General features: G+C 37.8%; 1 protein-coding gene across 1 annotated transcript; it reads right to left on the bottom strand.

Annotated features, from left to right (window-relative positions):
• Nucleotides 1–46: 46 nt before the first annotated feature.
• On the bottom strand, nt 47–16392 carry LOC131727833 (asc-type amino acid transporter 1-like; the record flags this gene model as incomplete). The annotated part of the gene is given in 10 exon segments (XM_059019151.1): nt 47–140; nt 601–750; nt 1470–1566; nt 3146–3249; nt 4631–4754; nt 5649–5802; nt 7753–7878; nt 10901–11052; nt 13208–13412; nt 16152–16392. Coding segments are annotated over 10 exon segments (1366 nt in total), but the record flags the coding sequence as incomplete, so codon positions are not given.
• Nucleotides 16393–20698: the final 4306 nt, after the last annotated feature.

Genomic DNA, 20698 nt, shown 5'->3' with positions numbered 1-20698 from the left:
ACACTCCCAGGAAGTAGACAGGCACTCCAGTTAATATTATGACCAGGGCCGATGCCGCAGACAACGGGCTCCGAGTACAGGCTGAAGATCAGCAGGAAGGCCCAGAATATAAGGTAGGTTACCGGAATGAGAAGATTCACCTGAGAGAGAGACATTTCAAAAACATACTGTGTCTACTGTATATTATATAAACATTCCTGTCTAATGTCACTTCTGGTAATAATGTCGAAATAATACTTCACACTCCTACTTACAATTTTTACACTCCCAGTTACAACTTATTTTCACCCCAACTAATATACTGTAGCTCAATACAGTATAAAGAAAACACAAAACTAAATTCATTATAACAAGTATGTAGTTGTATGTGACCGACAGGTTTCTACATATACAGTATCTCACTCAATCATTTCCTACAAAAAGTACACTTAAGAAGGCACTAGCCAAAAAGTTTGTCTACTTCAGTTTTACCTTTTGTGGCAGACAGCCAGCCATCATCCCTATCCTTCTTATTCTCTCAATAGCTTAACGAATAGCATCCATTTACTAGTGAAAAAGGTTAAACAAGTAAAGCTAGCCCATGAGCAGCAATCTCTGTACCTTGATAGGCCTGAAAAGATTGGGCTTCCTCCAGCGCAGAACAAGCAGCCCTGTGATAGTCACTCCATAGCAGAGGTAGTTAATAAAGGACAGGTAATTGATCAGTGTGTACGTCTCTCCGATAAACATGATGACAATGGTAGCAGTACACTAGACAGCAAGGAGAAATGTCCTGTTAATGAACTCGGAACAAACAGGGCGCTTTCCATTAGAGAACTCAAACAACAGCTCTCACATCACCCTTTTCTCAACTCTGCTCAACGGAAGGGGAAGCATAACGTTTTGAAGTGATCATCAAGGCTTTAAAACACTTTTTTTTTTTTTTTTTTTTTTACAGTTTTTATCATTCTAAATAATAGTACCGCTGTGCAATTTTTCCAGTCCACTGTGTCTTCTTGCATCTTGGACTATATGAGACAGGCCAGACCACAGACCTTCAGCACAGGAAGTAAGTGTATTACTTTTCTATACCAAGTTTGTACCATTGTGCCTGCATATCTGCAATTAGACAGTAAATAAACAAAGATGCATTCATTAGCCCAACCAATCACAGGCACTGTTCACCTGGTGTTTGGGCTAGGCCTTGTGTTGAGCTACTGTACCTTACTGGTTACTAATAGTATGGTCCTTCATTATTGTGGATTGAAGGAGACACATTCGTAGAGAGCTACTTCACTGTCTTTTCATGCCATTCACCACAGGAGGCCTGGGTTCAAATCCCGCCACAAATAAAATGAGTTTTGTTGTCTAAATTTAGCCTGAGACCGAATGGCAGGCAGAGGGTGTTCAGGTCAGGATCAAGGTGTGCTTGCATCAAAACACAAGCACCAACATTTCAAGAAATAACAATAATAACCAGGATTCCTTACACAAACCAGGAGCGCAGGAATAGGAGTGCAGTTTTTGAAGTGGATCATTGCGAGCAAGCTGGGCATGTGACCCTCGCGGGCTCCAGAGAAACACAATCTGGAAGAATCGATCACAAACAGCAATAAAACAAGACACCCACACACGCACTACAGTGTCCCTGTGTCGTAGCCATGCGACGTGAAGTTCAGCATACCAAAACCGTTCAAATCCCAAACTTGTTTGTTCAAAGAGTTTTTTTTTTTTTTTTTTAAATCGTTAACTACAAAACACAATACTACTAAATTTAGAAATACTTCATTGACATTGAACTTCGGGGATGGAAATAAGACTCCCATTTCATAGCAGTTCCATTCCTGGATTTACTATGAGTTTAATAAGACAAACCTAAGTGTGTTACCTATACGCTGTGGCTAATCAATCTTGTATTAAAATCTGGAATGAGTAAAACTGCTATGCTATCCCTCATTTTTAAAAGTGTGTGTGTTTTTATTTGTTTTTTTTTGTACTGAAAATCTTGGCTACTGTCTGAGGTGGTGACATGGAAAGGGCTGTTTTTGCACATGGACAGGGAGCACTGATTGGCCTTGCTGTTTGAAAAAGAAGCACTAATCCATGAAGAGGAGTGCAGTACATTCAGTGCGTCTCTGGGGTGAAGACTGTTACCCAAGATGAATCACCTTCTGGAAGCATGTGGTGCATTAGCCTCCAACACAGGAGCTATTGAGTCTAGACTAATAGTCCTGCCAACACCCTGTGTAACAGGAATCAGCAGTGTCGAGTCTTGAGTACTGCTTTATTTTAAGTGTACCTGTTTGCCGTAATGCCATAATGCCTCTTCTCTTTGTTAAAGGAGAAGATGAATTTTGAATGCACAATTGCAAATAAAATGTGAAATGTGTGTCATTATAGCTCTCTGTATGTTCTGACTTGGCATGGTGTGCCTTTTAGCTTTCACGCTGCATGCAAAATTCATAACTGAAGGGACGAAAGCTCCATATAAAGCGGCAAGATTTTTCTTTCATTCCTAAAACCTTTCTGGATGCTTGAACTGTGACCACACCAATTTTTCTCATAATGTATTTCCCGTCTAGTGACAAGCCCAGATCATGTTCAGTGTGATTTGTGGGAATCCAATCCTTTTCAATGGCCTGTTATACCCCATGGGGCAAGACACTATTTTTACATCTCACAACTGTAGGGAAAAGAAGGTCAAACCAACTTGTCTAGTTCAACATCTGAATTTGGACAATGGTCGGCCATGGTTTTAGATACTGTGTATTACTGTCATATTTAGAAGTGAACTCTCAACCACACTATAATGTCATTTGGTCCAGTAGGATTCTGGGAAGGAGAAGCAACCTTAACTGTCTCATGGCAGCAAACAAGAACTCATAAGAACATACGCTAGAGAAAACAGTCAGAATCCCCAGTGAAGACTGGTGACTTTACACAGCCAGGACACAAACATGCACCGACTTTATGACTCGCGCTGCACGGCACATGGCCATGCATTTACCAGGCGAGCCACACAGGGACGCCTTAATAACCATTTTTCCCCACAACAGGTCAAACTTTTGTTAATATGTAGACATGGATTTACTCTGTTGTCAAATAATAAAATAGATGTACAGCCAATACTGAATGGTATCTGTGATGATATTATAAAAAGACTAACCTGGAAGAGGTGAAAAGATATCCGTTAATCCCTCCGAAAGTGGACAGGGCCACTGAGATCGGCATTATCCAGGACATCGCTCCCAGGAGTTTCTGACCAAAGGTCTAAAGCAATAAAGGAAGAACTGTCATTGAAGCCTGATCTCACATCTCACCGTTAAAGCACATCCAGATTGATCAAGGTCAGACCAAATGCACTGTTCACTTTTTCCTTTTTTTTAAAGACTTTTTTAGATATATTTTCTTTGCATTTTTTGGAACGTTTGCATCAGTCTGAGTGATTATTGTGTCAGCTGTCTTTGAGTTCTAGTTGCCTACCATAGACATGCAATGTAGGCTAGATTAGCCAAAGTGCCTTTATATTTTTAGGTGCCAGGTAGCACCATCTAGTGCACAGCAGTGTATTGACAGAAACAAGGGAAAAGGAAACTTCATCCCAAGAGGCAGATCACTGTGGCGACGGCTCTTGCATGTATCTATGGCAAGCAACTTGAGCTGAATAGTAGCTCCGGAACTCTGGTGAAAAAGTATTTGATTAATTGCTGTAAGAACCACTCAGAGTGATTTATAAACATCATAAAAAGTGAAGGGAATGTAAAATGAAGAAAATTGCATTTGATGTAAATATACCTGGATATGTCACCCCAATTTAGCAACATTTTTTGTGACATGACCTTTCTTTAACACAAGTTATATTGGGGGTAAATGGAAGCTCTCTGTCTGTCCATTTATCCACTTACATTTCTACATATATCTAGAGGACCGCTAACCCAGCTATCATGAAAAGGACTTTCTTTAGCCTTTATTAGTAGTAGCAGAATCTGAGGATATATAAAGGCACTGTCTGTATGTTGAACTTACATTTTTACATGGGTACACAGTGGATATAGGCTTTGGGCATTGAGTTCTGTACTAAGCAGAGTACTAGCTAGTACGGCTCATCTCCAGCTCTCTATTATTTTAAACAAATTGCAATGAGAAAATACAGGAAACACAGTTATAAACCCCAAGATTATATTTGCGAATGATTACATTTAGATATTTCATAAGACGATATTAAGTTACCCTTTCAGAACTGAAAAGAGTGAGAGTGAGGTGTCAATTAAATGTATCTATAATTTATAATTGATCAACGTGAAGACCTTCAATACCTGTAGTTAAAGAATACTTATTGGAATTTAGAGAAATGGTTCTACCAGACTTATTGTCCAAACATTTGTATAATTGTATGTAGTACCTTGTTTTATAATCCTCTAGATGGCAGACCACCGATACATTGGTTAACACGAGAACATCTTAAAACCTACCTGCAAACTAGGTACTCGATTCGCTGCAAATGAAACTAACCTGTAGTCGACTGTTAATACTGTCCTCCATACTAACCACAGGATCATCCACCCTATGCTACTTTTAGTTGGTCGCATTTGACCAGCTTTAAACCCTCCTTGCAGAAACGTTACCAGTTCCATGGCAACAGTTTACTTACGACAGCGACAGCGTTTGATGACAGCAGCTCTTCAGGTGACATGGCAGTGAAATAGGCAATATTGGTGAATGTGTACACAAAGGTCACCAATGGGATGGATATGAATATGGCACGAGGCAGATTCCTAGCAAAGGAGGGGAAAACATTATTTTCACACATGAACATGAACGAGACATGCAGTGAAGAAAACAAAAGGTGGAAATGCGTTCTCGGTTTATTCTGAAACCTCTTTTAAGATAAAACCTGTCAGCAGTCAGTAAACCCAGAACTGGATTATTACTTCCATTAAAGCCGCCTTGCAAGAGCAGCCACCTGTCTTAAGCAGTCAGTAATGTTGGGTTTCTATGGTGACTGTTTATGCCAATTATAGGTGCATCCAGCAACCCCATTTCCTAATCGAATACCAGACCGATAATACCCGTTGCACTGAGCACTCATTATTCAAAAGGAAGAAGCAAAAGTATGTAGACTTCATGAAAGCCTCTCAATACAACTGAAAACATGCATACAATATATATTATATATACATATATATAATGTAGACACACAAAGTACAAATGATATAACATATGCATGGGGCTCCAAATAGGGCACCTGGGGAGGATAGTCGACTTATTGTATTTATTGTAATAAATTTGTTGTTTGCATCATGTTTATTGGTTCTGAGTTCTGTTGTCCAATTGAATTAAATAAATAATTAAATACCACAACAGAACATCTAAATCACCATGCGAAAAAGAGCTGGGCTTGTCTGCATTCGTGGTTATAGAGCTTTTAACTTCATCATATCTCATCCCATCTCACTGACAGGGTCCACCCCTTACTCTAAACACAGTTGTGTCTGTTGTGTATTTAACATTTGGCTTCATGCTTACATGTGTTAAAAATACATTCTAATAAGCCACCTCAAAACACCTGAAAGGAGAAAACAAGCACATCTGAATCACTGGCTCTGATCTAAAGCCTGTACAAGAAGCATATTGAAATCAGAGCTAGAACGTGCAAACAGGCGCCTCACCGACGTGGATCCACGAGTTCCTCCGTCACGTAATTCAAGAAGTTCCAGCCGCTGAACGCAAAGGAGCCCTGAAGGAAAGCCAGCGCTATCTCCCCCACAGAGGGGGTCTTCCAGAAATCAAAAGCAGCCTGAGGTTCAAGCCATTTGTAGTTCCCTGTGAAAGACACCCTGTACTGAGCCCAATAGCATTCATACCACCTTCCCACAGGCAACACTGCATAACTGTGAATAATCCTTTACAAAAACACATACCACGTTATGTAATTAAAAATTAAGCATTTCAAGTTCATGTCTGTAACTCGTAGCCACTAACACTCTCACTGTCATTACTGAGCTCTATTAAAATATGCAATTTTGCAGTATTATAGTAAAAAACATATGTATTTGGGGAAAAAAAGATTATGAATATCTAAATGTCAGTTTCCAAAGTGATTCTGAAAGTAGCCTTTATGAAGGTATCATCCTAAAATCTGACTGCTGGGTTACTTTAAGTAATTCCGTTTGTTTCCAGGTACAGGTGCACAAGAGACTCAAGAGTGGAAGTCGGAGATCTACAGGCCTCTGGAGGACAAAGGCCAGTCCAGCAGATGTCAGTTTGAGATCTCCAAGTGCCTGGTCAGTAGAGTGATGAGGAGAAACAGCCACCTTCCAATTTTGCATCCATAATTCACAAGAGCCCAGAGCCAATGCAAAGCCCTCTTTGGAATCCCCAGCAAAAACCAAAGACTATGAACCTGACTGTAGTAACCTTGTGTGTGGGTGTCTAGTACAGTATTTTCTATGCACGGATAAGATTTTGACAACTCTTTCAGGATGATTTGTCATATGTGATTGATAATTATATACAGTCAGCACTCAAATATCCAACCCTATAAAAACTTCAGTGGCGGTTAAACGAGTGTGACGCATATCTGATTATTTCATTTTGGCCCATTCCAACCCTTGTCCGTTTTTTCAGGGAACACAAATCAAAAATACATAACTGAAAGGACTGTTTTAAAATAAGTAGGCTTCCATTTAGATATACTGTAGTTGGTTTTGTTTGTACAGTACTATATTTTCAACAGAAGTAGTATTTTAATTCAGAACGATATGATTCTGAAAATATCACTTGCCAAAAGAGACGACTGTGGACACGTGGACTGTAATACAGTACATACTTTTAAATCCGGTACGTATTGTAGCAGTATGTAAAATTCCCCATTAACAACCCAACAGCAAAATGAAATCACAATGTTACCCATGCACAGAACTGCGTAAAACGTAATGCAATTTAACAAAAGATTAAAAAACCAACACCAGTTTCCAGAATTAAAACAGAATCCAAAGTCACTATTCAAAATTGCATAATATAGTGCTCGATAAAGTCTTAATGTCACAGTTCACTTGCAAATGAAAATGCACAAAAGCAACTAAAAATCACAGATTTAAGAAAAATGCATCACAGTATCTAAAACTGTTCAATGATTAACTGTTTTACATTACCGTAGCTGGTCTCGTTCTCTTTGTTTTTGCTGCATTTTCGTCAAGGGAAATTGGAGGAAGCGCTGTGTAGCTGCACAACAAAGACAGACTTGGCTTGCGAAGAAAAAATAAAATGCGGGCTGTGACGGATAAAGAAGTACATTTTAACATTGAAGAGATGGGCTTTGTATCAGTAAACTGGTAGTCGGAAATCGCGTGTGACGGGTAAGTGCATTAATTTGTTACATATATATAATGGGGATTGATTTTATTCTTAATACAAGGGTGGTAAAACACGACTGACGTGTATCTGAGTAACGGATATCCAAGTGCTGACTATAGAAAAATAGATATTGAAATGGTAACTGTCTGAATCATTGTTAATGCCACAGTATTATTTAGAACACACATTTCTTTCTACATCTGCTGGACTGTCTGGTAAAGACAAGAATACTCCTTGTAATATTTTTGTTTTTGTCTTGATATTATGTTGTATTATTGTGATATTTTTTTGATCTGTATTGTCCCCCCCGTTTCCCTCTTCCCAAGGGGTGGGGAAAAGAGAGAAAAAATTAATACAAATAATTGCTCACAAAAAAAGAATGCTCAGGAGAGATGGTGTAGTTATTGTTTTTTTCACCTTTGCAGATTTGCACCAGTCCCACAGTGATGATAAGGCCGAGAGCCAGGAGTTTTCCTGCTGTGAACACATCCTGAATCCTGGTTGCCCACCGGACACTTGAGCAATTCACCCAGGTCAAAAACACTATGGATAGAAAGCACAACCCTTTTTTTAATCAAGACAGAAATAATGGACATGTAGTACAATATTGTAGCCACAGTTGTTTGCCAAGTAGTGCTCTTTGCTAATGGAACGACTGCAGCAACAGTCACATGACTGATTCATTTGTAATGCAAATAGAACCCTGACCTGTGTTCTGAAAAGTTGCACCTCCCTGTTTCTAGTCATTTTCACAATAGGCAAGAGCGAAGATCTAGCAGGCTTTGATAAAGGGTCTAATCTCCCAAAGTGACTGGAATAGAGCTGTACCTGTAAATGGTTAGGGTAATGATTCCGGAAAATGTAGACAAAAAAAAAAATACTGTCACTATACAGGACATAACTTTATATAAAATCTGGGGTATTACCATAGCTGTTCCAAAAATGGAAAAGTTCCTATGTTTCTGACATGAAAAAAAACACTGATTTTAATACCTTTGATAGTTAGAGAGAATTAGGCAGTTAGAAAATCATAAACAGTAGCACATGACGGAGGGCTTTCATGAAACTGCATACTTATAGGGAGGTACAGGAATTAGGGAATGCAACAGTGTGTTTGGAGTTTTATATTTTTATTTTAAAGTTTTTAAATTTGTGTGTGTGTGTGTATATATATCCAGATGTTTTAAGACAAGTTTGATAAATACACTGGCATTTAAATACAGCACTCTCCAATGTTCATATTCATGCCATCACTAGCCTTTGCCTTGTTTTGTGTAAAATCTCACAAATTTCCAGTGTAAACATAACGGTAAATTAAGAAAAATAAAAATAAAATGAAACCCAGTGTTCAAAAGAGAAAAAAAACAATTTTGAAAACTACATTAATATTATGGCTTATTCACATGGAAATAGTTCGATCTCTCATTTTTTAAATTTGCAGTTGGTTACAATTTCTGAATTACGTGGACCAGCTTCTGCAGTGCTAGTGAAAGCAGCAGTCCCTTCCAGTGTGCCGTGGCTGCAGAGATGCATTTCACTTTTTGCTGTCATGTTTTAATCAAAACTTTACATGACTTTACATAGCCACTTAGATTTGCATTATCTTCAGCGAATACAACTGCATCGTTATGACAATATTTTCTAAATAAAATGTCAAACTGTGTTTATAATGTGGGAAGGTTTGCTGCAATTATGACACAGAATGCCATATGATGTAAACAAAATGGTGATTTTCAAAGGGAAGTTAAATGTAAGACAAATAATAATATGGAAAGTTTTATTTGGTTTCTTTTGATTTATATTCAAACAGCATGCCTCAGAACCTTTTGGAATGAACATTGTGCTGTGACAGGTTTTTGAAACCTTTTACATTTTACACCACAATCGTTTGTGGACTATTGCAGTTATTCCATGAATGAACATAGTCTACCTCACTAGTGAAATAACCACAGATAAGATAAGATTGTTATGTAAAGTATTTTATGTCCAAAAGTCCCAAATATATTTTTTTTCTTCTATTTTTTTTCAGTTGTGTCTAAGTGCCTACAGCAGACCGCAGACTGCAATCTCTTGGGAAACCTTAGCCAATTGGGACAAGTGTTGTCGAAACGAAAAGTGGAGAGGTGAATTGTTCAGCATCGTCCATCACTGTCACTTCTCTTTGGCTCACAGTTGCTACACTGGAATGGAAAAGGAGCTGCGTGAAAAAATTAATTAATTCAGCCGCTGCAAGCCCTGCATCCAATAGCTAAAAAAAAAATACTTTTTGAAGCATTCATGCTTCAGAAATTTGTATCCAATCACTGCAATTGGGATAAAAGAAATGGTGCTGTGTTCATCCAAGTGCCACGGAGTTCCCTCTTGTAAATTATCTTGTAAACGGTGTAGCAAACAGAATAAGGAATTAAAGAGTAAGTTCAAGGGTTCTGAAAAATATAGCATTACACGTCCCCACGTTGCTACAACGTACCTGCAATTTCTCTTTTCAATGTTCACATCCTGACAATGTTTTACACTTATAACTTTAAAGTCTGTTTTAAAACTCTTTTCAAAATGTCTGCAACTTACTCTTTAAATGGGGTGCAGTTATGTTTTCCTCCTCAGTTTTCATAATCTATTTAAGGTGTTATAGCTAACATATTTGCTATAGGTCTCATGTGTGCAGTTTAAGAAAAAAGCACATATTTGAGCATGTACAGCATGTTCGTTTAAAAACAAACAAACAAAAAAAAAGATTTCTGGTACCATATTAGGTTGGTTTTCTATGCCTAATTTCCAGGCACTTCCATCTGAAGGTACAGTAATTTCACATTGAGAGGAGAGTGTCCCAACCCTTTCAAGGCCTTCTCTCCTGTCTTTAACTAACTGGCTGCTTCCCCTAATGACTGAAATGCATTGAAGCCAGTGGCATCTTTCAGCTCTGCAAGAGATTCCCCAAAAGTAATAACTGCAAGTTTTCATTAACCCATTATGGCACCAGATATCACTACTTAAAATACATGTCTGCTAGATTATAGCAGAACATTTCAAAATGGCACAGTTTATACCATTGGCAACATTCTCACTGTTACTCTTTTTGTTTTTTGCTAATTTTTATTTATTTTTTTTGGTAGGGGGGTATGTAAATTTTATACCACACTGTAGCAAAGGAAAGTCTACACTTACTTTCTTCCTAGTACCATATCCCTTCCTGTGGTAAAGGTCAATTTCCATAGTCTAACCAAAAGGCCTCCCTCTGAAGCTCTGAGTAACACACAGGAAGTAGAAGTGTACAAGCTTTACAAACCTATAGTGGGATTAAAGTAAACATAAAGAAGGCAAATCGGCTTGATAACACCACAGCGGTCATGGTGGCAATAAGACATTCAACTTAAAACCTGGATTATTAAAGTAAATATATACACTCTGTAGAGTGGTACAGTTCAAGTTGGTAGAGTATCTGCAGTACCGACTCAATATGGGGTGTTTTAGGGGTTCATAACTGTACCCCGAACAGCACAGAAAAAGGACAAGAGTACCTTCACTTTGAACCAACAGTTAGAAGATTAAGTAAAGCGGTACTCACAGACACACACTGTTGAAAGGATTCGAGAGGCGTTGTATGGAGCAATACAGTCTGGGAACACTGGTTGTAGGACGTAGCTGGAGAATGTCAGCGATATCACAGCAAGACTGGTGGGGTACATTATCAGAACAGCACTCCATAACAGCAGAAACCTTTTAAAAGGAGGAAAGCAGAGCTAATAAAGTGAAACCTTTGGAGTGACAATTAGGAGCACATTGTGAATGTTTTTTTTTTTATTTTTTTTTTTTATTTGCAAGCTAAATAGGTAGATGATTTGATTTCTCAAGGTATACCATGTTTGTTTTTGAGTAATAAAGTTTCTACAGTCACAGTGCTGAACATACATCCTGTGTAACTGTCTGTGCCTCTTTCTGGTTGATACAGGATGCTCACAATGCTACCTGCATTCAGTGGTTTTTGTGCGTATTGACTGACTCCTTTAGGGGATGTCCCTTTTTGTTTCTGACTTCACATACACCAATCAATGACCGACTACTTCTTGCCATTCCTTAAAACTGTGTCACACAGTGGTCATTGATTTACAGGTTGTGGTTGCAGATGCTATGACTAGACACTTGCACTCGCGGGCGCTAATGGAGAGCAAGACTGCTTTTACTACTCCCTAGCTATGAAAGGATAGCGAGTGGGTCAGGTGGACTATGAAGAGTCCCCACATAGAAAAAGATGGGAAAACACATTATTGTGTTAACTTGTTGAAACCCTGGGGTCAAAGTAACCTCTGTATGGAGTCTCACCTGGGCTCACAAACCATGCCCCTCAAAACCAAAGTGCAAGTAGCAGTGGGTGACTGGTTAACCCCAGCGCAGAAGTTATTTGATGAAACAGTTTTGTGGCATCTTCTTTTTTCTACTTGGTAAGGTACATCTTATGTCATATAAAAAAGAATTAGGTTGGACACAGGGGTTACTGAGGAGTCAGTGGACGAGCCCTTTTGTGTTGGTTCTACCAGGATTTACATTGACTTAAGTTAAAGTAGTTTCAAAGTTAGACACTTACCCAATGCCCTGGGTTGATGAACTAATAGAGTGTCTAGGGGTTTCTGTATATTTATTACAAACTGGACCTCACCAAGATTCAGTGGCAGACTCAGACAGACGTAGAAGGGGTGTGTGTATGTGATTGGGTATGCATTCCCCACACATCTACCAGCTTAGTAACAGGTGGAAGAGTGTTTATGTAAGAATATCCACGTGCTGTTGTGTTCACTGTGATTCACTGTGTAACGGAGCAGAGGCCAGAGCATGAACCGAGGACTCCACACTCTTAACCACTATGCAAAAGAGCCAGGCTCGTCTGCATTCGTGGTTACAGAGCTTTTAACCTCATCTCAAGGACAGGGGTCCAAATTCGTAACGGCTCTGCCCATATTACAGTCTTCCCTCTAAGCTGCAGCCTATGAGATCCTATTCCATGCTAGATGCATTCTTGTTGAGCACAATGCTCTTGAGATTTCAAGTTCTCTAGAGCTCCACAAAGTTACATTTTTATACCTCAGCCTTTCAAAAGAATTTTATGACAACTTTTACTGCCCTGTGTACTTACTCAAGTAATTCTTTACCAACCATTCTCGTTCAGAGCTGAATGAACTTGTAATTAAGCTCACTTCCTTTCTTGCTTGAAGGATTGAAATCCACCTGCTGCCTAATGAATGTCCTTAAGTTTCATTACAACTGGATATTTAAGATATTGTCATGAAAAGTACTGTAACGCACAGAAAAGAAAAAAAAAACAACGTTTAAGATCATCCCACTGTCTCCTGTGTCTTCAATTGCCGAATGTGGTTCCATTATTATCTTGAAATGTGCCCTTTCTGTCAGGGAAGGCATTGTGGGGTGGACATGATCAGGAGAGGTGTTCAGGTATACATGGTTCTCCAAGGGAATCAAAGGGCTCTGTTTAGTTTGCATATGCAAATATGAAATACTATACTTTACACTATATTTAATTTTTTTGGAACAGGGAGAGGGAGTTTTGTTTTGAAATAAATCCACATTTTTAAAAGCTGCCATTTAATATCATTTTTATTCCGTTTAAAATAACCTCTTTACAAAAATATATTTCAATATATCTTTCTTTTTCTCAGACTGCACGGAATGACTGCATTCACATTTTGTTTTATCAACAGAAAAAGAAAAAAAATGAGCACTGTGTTTTGTTAGCATAGAAGAATGCTGGGGCAATGGAAAAAAAAAAGACTTCTACGTGGACACAGCCTTTATCTTTATGAACCAGTGCTGAAAATCTATTTAGCCAGTGAAAAACAATGACAACAGCTATGTTTCTTACCCAACTAAGCCGCCAAATATTTCAGTCACATAGGAGTAGTCCCCGCCTGATTTAGGAATAGTTACTCCGAGCTCTGCATAGCACAGTGATCCGAGAACTGTGATGCCTCCTCCCAGCACCCAGATAACCAGAGCCAGGCCCACCGAGCCAGAGTGCTCCAACACTCCCTTGGGGGAGATGAAAATTCCAGAACCGATAATATTACCTGAAGAATGGAAAAGAAGACCATGCAAATTAGGTATTGCATCTTGTTGTACAAAATGATGTACCCGATGGACGGTCACCTCCATGTATACCCAGAATCTCATACTCTCAATAACGTATGTTAAATAATGTTAATACTGCTTTTTACAACACATGGATAACCAGTTCTCCAGAGATATGCAAAATTGTAAGTGAGATATACAGATGAACAGATGTAAAGACAGACAGACACCCCATATATCCTCAGAATCTGATATGCTCAATAACTGTTAGGCTAAATAATGCAAACACCAGGTCTCGTGACAGCTGGATAAGTGGTTTACCAGATCTAGGCATAAAAGTGTGAAGTGTGACGTGTATGACCGCCTCCACTACACCCCCTTTGGAGCAGATTTTTAGAAAGCTTGTCAAATTTGCATGTGACACAAAGCTGGGGGTAGTGGCCCAGGAAATAGGTTTAGAACACATACTGAACTAGTTCATATTTTACTCTCTAGACTATGACTAGGACCAGAGGATACAGGATACAGAGGGAAGGTCACACTGTGATCCGTGAAGACCTGACTATATAATGTTCTGGGATCAGTCAGCTACAGTACAAAGAACAGTATGAGCATTGATGTATGAGCATACTCTTGTAAATGTGTCAAAACATGTTTTTATGAATGGAGGTTTAAAGTTATAAATTTGAGTCTTGAAAATGTCCTTTGTTTAAGTACAGTACTTACAATAGCAGGCAGGCATACAGGACAGTTTGGGCAACATGGGTAAACCAGACAGGCGCAATGCAGAAAAAAAAAGGCAACCCAAACTGTTACTTAAAGGACGAGTGACTTTTTCAATAATGCATTATTACTGGGTCATCCTCACTTTTGATAATATTATTTTCTAAGATGTGTACTATCCCCCGTTGGGTGGAATATGTCTGATAGTCTAGCTGTATGCCACAATTATATTTTCATTGCTCTAGAGTATGCTTGTCTAAGGACTCTCTTTAGCAGTAGTATTTGAGTATTATACTCTGGGGTTATCTGGAGGCTGTTTTGATAATTAGGAATACGAAAATTAGAGCAAAGTGGATCAATGTAAACATCAACAAAGAACCTAAAAGATAACCATATTATTGTTTTTTTTTGTATATATTGGAGCGACAGTGTCCCGTGGTTATGTTGAACTCCACGCTAAATTGATGTTTTCTGGTTACATTGTTCTATAATCCCCTGCTGGTCCAGTCTGTTTCAATCATGCAATGACAAGTGTACCCCACTCACTGATACCTGCTAGCCTGATCCTTGCTGCAATGAGGGGCAGCAGTGTGGAGTAGTGGTTAGGGCTCTGGACTCTTGCCCGGAGGGTCGTGGGTTCAAATCCCGGTGGGGACACTGCTGCTGTACCCTTGAGCAAGGTACTTTACCTAGATTGCTCCAGTAAAAACCCAACTGTATAAATGGGTAATTGTATGTAAAAATAATGTGATATCTTGTAACAATTGTAAGTCGCCCTGGATAAGGGCGTCAGCTAAGAAATAAATAATAATAATAAATAATAAGTTATGTTAAAATGATGGAGTAATATGTAGCTAAAGAACTTAACCAAAAACAGTGTTTTGCTTCATTGATAACATTTTACAGGATATCTAAAAAAAAACTAAACAAAAAAATGACAGGTATTTTAATTAAAAGTTATATTGTTTATGGTTCTAGCTAATAAGAGGTACAGTACGAAGGGATTCTGAAAGCCTGGTTAGCACGCCTTTAAAGACGAAATCCTCCATTGTGAATTACTTCAAATAAACACTTTGCAACTATTCAACATTATTTGTGTTTGAAAGCAAGTACATTATAAGGATTAACTGATTAATCCTACATGATTACTATATAACAATGGGAAAATATTATATGCGAACTGGAACCTACATTTACTGGTTCATTTTTGGATGCATAGCGGAGGCTTGGACACGTTGCCTTTTTTTCTTTCTTTTTAAAATCTCACTCAGAATGACAATTATCTATTCAGGAATACAAAGAGATTAAGGTGTGGCAGCAAACGTCGCAACCCCAGACATCACAGCAGAGGTTTCTCAATTATGTTTTCACTCATATATGTATAAGCAAAATACAGATTTGTGTAGACAAGAATGTTTTGCAATTACCAGTAAAACCAGTTTCGTTGGTTCGAAAATGCCAGCGGATAACCATGCTGTGTTTACAGACATATTCAATACATTTTTTAATCAATATACTGTAAAAGTTTTTTACCATGAATTACTGCAATGTTCATTATTATGGTGCACGTGTCTTTGTGTAATGTTAGTATATTTAAGCATATACCACAGTAACATTGTATTAAGGTACTAGCTGAATACTGATGAAATTACGAAATAAACCGTACTGTATGCTGAGCTGAATTAAACTATACACACTGCAATAGGCTTTCAGTGTAGAAACAAACCTATAACAAAAGTGTATTGCCAACGTCACTGAAGAAAATACAATACAATATTCTATATACAATATTAAAAAAATGTCATCTAAAGTATTCATTGAATTTATATATATAAGGTATATATTGTAACTGGTATTATGCAACTATTTATTGAAAAACTCTTGCCATTAATACATTCCATCAAACGAATATTTCAGAATGTTAATTCTTACAAAAACACATCATCGTATATGTAATTAGATTAGCAAATAAGTGCTTCACTCTGACAATAATTCATAAACTGCCAGCGCCTTACCTATAATGATAGCACAAGCGCTAACAAGTCCGATTTCTTTTTTTAAAGTCACTCTCTCTGGGCTGCTCTCGCGGTTATATTTCCCGTTTTTCAACATCGTTGCTTGAGCCGTTTGATCCTGCTTAGTGCAGTTGCTTCTGTGGCGCTTTCCTCCATCCATTTCTGTTGCACTTCAAAAAGACGAGCTGCGATTCACTTCTCGATCTCATAAACTGTATTTGAGACACAGTGAATAGCATACGCATGCGTAGGGCCTCACTGCTGTTCAGTGCTGAATGCTAAATACTCTTCGCCCCAAGGCGAGATTCTGGGGGATGTCGTTGGGCACACCTGTCATCGCACCTGGTCGCGTACTGTGCGTACTTTATTTATTTACATAATTAATTTACACGTTGTTTTGTTTTCTTATTACTCCTTTTTAACCCTTGTTGTTTCTATTTGAAACGACTGCTTGTCCACACGTAAACACAGTGTGCTTGTGAGGTGTATGCTATTTAATGACATTTCAAGCCATATAGTCTAAATTCTTCGTTACATAGCAACAGTCCTAACAGCAGACAGGAGGTCATACAATCCCCCAGGGAATGTTTGTTTCAGTCCTAAAATAGCTCATGTTTTTCTTTGAAAGGTGAAAAATCACAGAGTAATGCCCATGACCTTGAATTAGATAAACTAATTGCCAGCTTGAAAATTCCTGTAAGTAATACTTATTAGTACACAGTTTTTTTATGAAGCCCTTTGGCTTGGGTGGTGTCCTGTTACCTGATAACCGGCCCAATCTCTCTTTTTTTAACACCGTTCTTGGTTATTGGTCTGGTTTGGTTATATAAGTACAGCAGCTGTTGGAGGTTGCCTGCAAATTTAGAATCCAAGTGATTTTAGACTATTTCTAACATTATAGAATTCTGTTGAAGGCCTGAACCATTTCACAATGGGAGATATAACTTGTTTTGCAGTTGAACTATGATAATTAGGTCTGCCGTAATTGTCAAATTCTTCAGCTAACTTAGACGTCTCAATTTGCATGCAACAGGTACATTTGAGCATTGCATTTGAGTATTTAAAATGAGGGATCTTCCATTCTTCCGATCAACAAATGTTGGGACATTTGAAAAACTAGAGAGATATCATATGTTTGGTCTCTCATCTTCATATGCATACAGAATAGTGTCCACACTGCTACCCCACATGCTATCTATTAGCATTGCAGAATGACTGGAGGTAAGACATTTGTTCTTCATTTTACCACCAAAATATGTTTCCACTTCTGCATTGTAGAATGCTAGTAGTAAACCCCAAAAAACTAACTAAACCCTTAATTGAGCTAAATATGTGCTTCATTAAACCTTTTTTTTTTACTTGTTTTCAGCACTTAAACAGCTGAAGATTTCAAGTTAGCTATAACTTGAACTCTGCAACTTTTTATGAGCTGAGAACAATTAAAAAGGTCTAATTAAACAAAGTATTGGTTCAGTTAAGGGTCTAGTTAAGTAATGACATATGGGGACCCCAGGACCAGGGTTGGGAAGCCCTGCCATAGACACAGTGTTCGAGTTGCCATAGTGCTCATGCATCAGTGCCATTTCTATAAGGCAGCGCAAAAAATGTGCATTATCCTTGCAGACAAAAGTGGACATGGAGAAAACAGTAGGTAATGCAGGCTATTCCTTTGCCGACCGAGGACGGGAGCTTCCGGGGGACAGCACTCAATTGGCCGAGCGCCGCCCGGGGGAGGGAGGGTTAGGTCAGCCAGGGTGTGCTCAGCTCACCGCGCACCAGCGACCCCTGTAGTCTGGCCGGGCGCCTGTGGGCTTGCCTGTAAGCTGCCAGAGAGCTGCGTTGCTCTTGGGTGACTGCATGGTGAGTCCGCAGTGTGAAAAAAAGCGGTCAGCTGACGGCACGCACTTCCGAGGACAGTGTGTGTTCGTCTTCGCCCTCCCGAGTCAGCGCAGGGGTGGTAGCGGTGAGCTGAGCCTAAAAAATAATTGGCCATTCCAAATTGGGAGAAAATAATAAAAATAATAATTGGCAATGACTAAATTAATATATATATATATATATATATATATATATATATATATATATATATATATATATATATATATATATATATATATATATATATATATATATATATATATATATATATATATATATATATATATATGTATTAGCTCAAAGAGCCAGCTGCCCAACGTTTCGATATGTTGTACATATCTTTCTCAAGGGAGCCTGTGTTTGAATCAAAACATTGGAGGTATTTATAGGTTTCTGATGGCATGACAACTACTTGTTATTGTTTACATTCAAATCCATGATTTATTCTTACATGCTGCAATGGTGTTCTATATATTGTGACATCATTTTTACTTCTATCTTTGAATCTGTATTAATTCTAATTAACACTATTTTATATAAACTTATATTTTGATTATATCATGCAATGCTGGCTCTGAGGATCAGTCTAGATTTGGCCTCCCCAGCGCATCAGCATGCACAACTTTTGAATGAATTTTGTTTATTTATTTAAATGTTATATATTTATTGAAGTTAATTAGTTCATTCTTTTCTGTTGAGTCCCGCTGGCATAATCGTGTTCAGTCTGTTTATCCATTTACTTTCTTTTATTCTTCTATATGTCGCATTGTCTAATTTGAGCTGTTCTAATACTACAAACTTTACATCATTTATGTCATGTCCCTGACTGGTGAAATGCTGTACTATTGGTTCATTCATTTTTTTATTTCTAATTAATGAAAGGTGGTTCTGAATTCTTTTATATAAAGTAGTTCCAGTCTCTCCAACATATTTGATTTCATCACATTTTTCACAGGCTATTCCATAAACAACATTGCTATTTTTACAGTAGGTATTAGTTTTTAGTGGATATGTGGTCTTCTTATGTTTAATTATATTTTTACTTTTGTCTATGTATTTACACACTTTACATCTACTAGTGCACATGTTCGTAAAACCTATTTTGTCAATTATTCTTTTATGTTTACTGTGAACTAAAATATCACCTAAATTAGCTTCTCTTTTGAATGCTACAACTGGGGCCTTAAGAAATACTTTTTAAAATTTTTTCTGAATTATGTAGAATCCGCAAGTGTTTCCAAACTATTTTAGAAATATTGGGCAAAAGTTTAGAGTAAGTCATTATTAATGGGACTCTTTTGACCTTTTTACCTCTATTTTTATAATCTAGTAGATCATCTCTTTTAAGTTTATCCACTTTTCTTAATTCCATCTCTATAATTCTTTCTTTGTATCCTCTTTTGTTAAGATTTGTTTTTAATACATTTCTTTGTTTTACATAGTAACTTTCTTTTGAGCATATTCTTCGTATTCTTATTCCTAGACCCTTTGGGATTGGATGTGCAGAGGACATGTGTAAATACTGGTGCATGTCAGTAGGTTTACAGAAGAGGTCAGTCTCAATTGAACCTTCTTCAAGTTTTACTATGGTATCTAAAAATTATATTTCTTTCCTTGTCCATCGAAGGTCCACCTTAATATTACTGTGTATTTCATTTGCCATTTTATGAAACTGGAAAAGAGATTCTTCTCCATGTGTCCAAACCCCAAAAATATCATCTACAAACCGAATGTATTCTAAAGGTTCTCTTTCCGATTTTCTAAGTAATTGTTCTTCCCATTTCCCCATGTATGTACTGGCAAAATGCATTCCTAATTTAGATCCTATTGCTGTACCATCGTTTTGTTTGTAATTTTTATCAACAAATGTAAAATAACTGTTTTCTAAAACTATGTTGATCATGTTCAGTACCTCTGCTGTAGGTATTGATTTATCTAGTCTATTATCTAGTGCTTTTTGACAAGCTTCTAAAGTTTCTTTACGAGGGACACTTGGGTACAAGGATTTTACATCCATGCAAAATAAAATTGTATTCTCTGGAAGGTTGTGTTTTATTGATTCAAGTCTTTTTAAATATATATATATATATATAGTCTGGCCACAAGTATAAAAGAGGAGCTGAGAGATGGCTACTCAATTCAGCTCAAGACTCCACTGTCCTTTTATTCGAGCCGTACCGGAACTAAGCCTTGAAACTGTGGGCTTACAAGACATCTGAATCTGACCCCAGGCCAAAGGAGGCAGTTGTTAAGGGGCTGTGCAGTGGAGGCTCAGCTCATGTCTTGTTGGACAGCTCCTCAGCAAAGACTCAACTACCTTCATGTACAGCTATGGCCAAAAGTTTTACATCACCCTGTAGAATTAATTAATTTTGCTTCATAAAGTTGAATGAAATCTGCTGAATAATGTTACGTTAACATATTCAATTACATACTGCTTTGTAGCTATCCATATACTTATCGAAAAACTGACTACTATTATGGCTTCCGGCAGACTTTTGCAGTATCATTTTGTAGTTTCTTTGATTACATGGTGTTAAATAAAAGATCTAAATTATGTTCATATTTTTTTTTTAATTAAGTCTCAATCCTCAAATTCTAAGTGATGCAAAAACTCTTGGCCATAGCTGTAGGAAATCAACATTTACAACGTTTGAAGACATTGAAAA

Source organism: Acipenser ruthenus, unplaced genomic scaffold (assembly GCF_902713425.1).
Source record: "Acipenser ruthenus unplaced genomic scaffold, fAciRut3.2 maternal haplotype, whole genome shotgun sequence".
NCBI lineage: Eukaryota > Metazoa > Chordata > Actinopteri > Acipenseriformes > Acipenseridae > Acipenser > Acipenser ruthenus.
The sequence above is the reverse complement of the archived record's forward strand: the minus strand, read 5'-3'. Positions and strand labels throughout refer to the sequence as shown.